The following is a 2069-nucleotide window of genomic DNA, read 5'->3' on the forward strand; positions in this document are numbered from 1 at the left end:
CAAAGATAACAATCGCACGTATTACTTTATTTTTAAGTTCAGATATATGTCTCATATAATACCAATTATAAGGGTGGTGTTGTGCAGAAAAAGAATGTCAGGGAATTTTACTTTTTCGATTATGAAAACAATAATATAATGTGTGGTTAAATTAAAAGAATCAACTTTAAATTAAATATTATTATAATAATATGATTAAATGAGTTCAAATACTACAAGGAAAAGGGGTTAATTAGAATAGGCGTAGAACAAGGAAAATTGTTTCCTTTACTTCCTAGAAAATATAATTAGGATTTCCATAACCAAAAACATTGCCAATTATAGTTGTATTTAATTAATCTTTCCGTTGACTTTTCCAAAAATAAATTCACTTCTGACATAAAAATATATAAAATAATAATGAGTTCAAATACGTTAAGGAAAAGGAGTTGGCAATTCTTATTCTAGTTTATAAATAGGGTAGATCTCATAGCACGTAGTGTTCATAATTTTTCTCAACGACAATTTTTTATAATGGAGGATGCATTGTGGTCGGATTGTATACCATCAGACATACTCGGATTAATATCATCACGTCTTGTTGCCGCAGAATATTTTGTTTTCCGTGCCGTTTGTAAAAAATGGCGTTACACATCCGTGACCCCTCCACATTGTCCTGCTCAACCAGAAAAATCGCCTTGTTTGATCACATTGCGTGGAGATACCGGAATTGTTGATTTCTTTCATCCCGTGTACAATGTCATGACGACTACGTCTATCCCAATTCCGAAATTAATGGATTCCCGAATTCGAAGTTCAAAAGCTAATTGGTTACTCATAAGTCATGGCAATCACAACATGTTTTTTTTCAATCCTATTAGCAATGACATAATTGAACTTCCTGATCTACAAGAGGAGTATGAAAATATTTGCGTTTGGACATTTTCATGTCCTCCAGACTCGTCGTCATCTGCTTGCTTTGTTGTTGGTTTTGATTACCTTGGTAATCCCCCAGACGTATGCATCATCAAAGTTGGAGAGACTAATTGGACGTTTCATAACTTAAACAATCCAACAGATAGATATAAATGTTTTTTTTTAACGGGATGCAAAAGTCCAATATTTTTCAAAAATAATATTGTTTATGTACTGGGAGATAAAGGAAATTTGGGAATACTGACCATCAATGAAAACTCAATTCCTAGTTGGAAATTTTATGGGAAATCCTTTCTACGTAGAAGACTAAATTCAATCCAATATGTTTACATGGCAGAAGATGTCGATAACGAAGGAATGTTAGTTGTATTTCTATCTCACCACGAAGGGAAAGTAGAGGTTTGGAGGTACAAAATGAATGGAGAAGTGTTGGAGAGGGAAAAAATAACAAGTTTAGACAATAAAACATTGTTTGTGAGCTTGGAAGGATCCTGCTTGAAAACATGTGTTGCACAGGGGCTAGGAAACAAGATATATTTTTCAATGTTTCATAACAACAAGGGAGTTTTCTATTGTTTGGCCAATCGCAAATATTACTCTTTTGATTACTTGGGCATCAAAGCTTATTCAAGTCCAAATATTTTTAACTTGGTTCGTCCAACATCATGTATTTGGATCGAATCAAAGAATGATTAATTGTATTGTTCCCTTTTTGTTGGTGTTTATTTTTTCCATTAGTTAGCAATTTTGTCTTAATAAAAGCGGAATTGTTTTGCCATTTTATCTTTTATTTTTATCTTGTGCAGTTTTTTATGAGTATACTTTTTCAATTTGCTAACTTAAATTACTTCGAACTAAAATTTAGTAAAATTACACTGTTGAAATTGTTTAATTTTGGCATAACAAGAAGGGGGAGTTCAAGAAAGCTTTAAACTTTATAATTATCATATGCTCACATGCATATATGTATATGTTAAATTGAAACAAGGAGATAACAAAATAGCGATAAAACTTAAGGAGACAACAAAATAGCGAGAAAAAGTATACATTAAAGGGAGAAAACTATAAGATATTCGATGATAAGAAGTAAGAACAAATCATTGTAACCTAAAAAAAAGACCTATATTTTGAAATAATATACCTCAAAAGATTGA

At 31.5% G+C, this 2069-nt stretch overlaps 1 protein-coding gene across 1 annotated transcript; it reads left to right on the forward strand.

Annotated features, from left to right (window-relative positions):
• The first annotated feature begins 513 nt into the window (after positions 1 to 513).
• LOC125826824 (F-box protein At4g12382-like) lies at positions 514 to 1753 on the forward strand. Its single transcript, XM_049506170.1, has 2 exons — positions 514 to 982; positions 1722 to 1753. Exons 1-2 carry the CDS (start codon positions 514 to 516, stop codon positions 1751 to 1753), a joined length of 501 nt encoding a protein of 166 aa, XP_049362127.1.
• Positions 1754 to 2069: the final 316 nt, after the last annotated feature.

Source organism: Solanum verrucosum, unplaced genomic scaffold (assembly GCF_900185275.1).
Source record: "Solanum verrucosum unplaced genomic scaffold, falcon-dt-bn FXZP01000125.1, whole genome shotgun sequence".
NCBI lineage: Eukaryota > Viridiplantae > Streptophyta > Magnoliopsida > Solanales > Solanaceae > Solanum > Solanum verrucosum.

What these genes read in the sequence shown, in the direction of transcription:
- LOC125826824 (XM_049506170.1), top strand. Translation starts at nt 514, where the DNA reads ATGGAGGATGCATTGTGGTCGGATTGTATACCATCAGACATACTCGGA. An exon ending in TGTTGGTTTTGATTACCTTG is followed by an intron (nt 983 to 1,721) that starts GTAATCCCCCAG and finishes TATCTTGTGCAG; the next exon opens with TTTTTTATGAGTATACTTTT.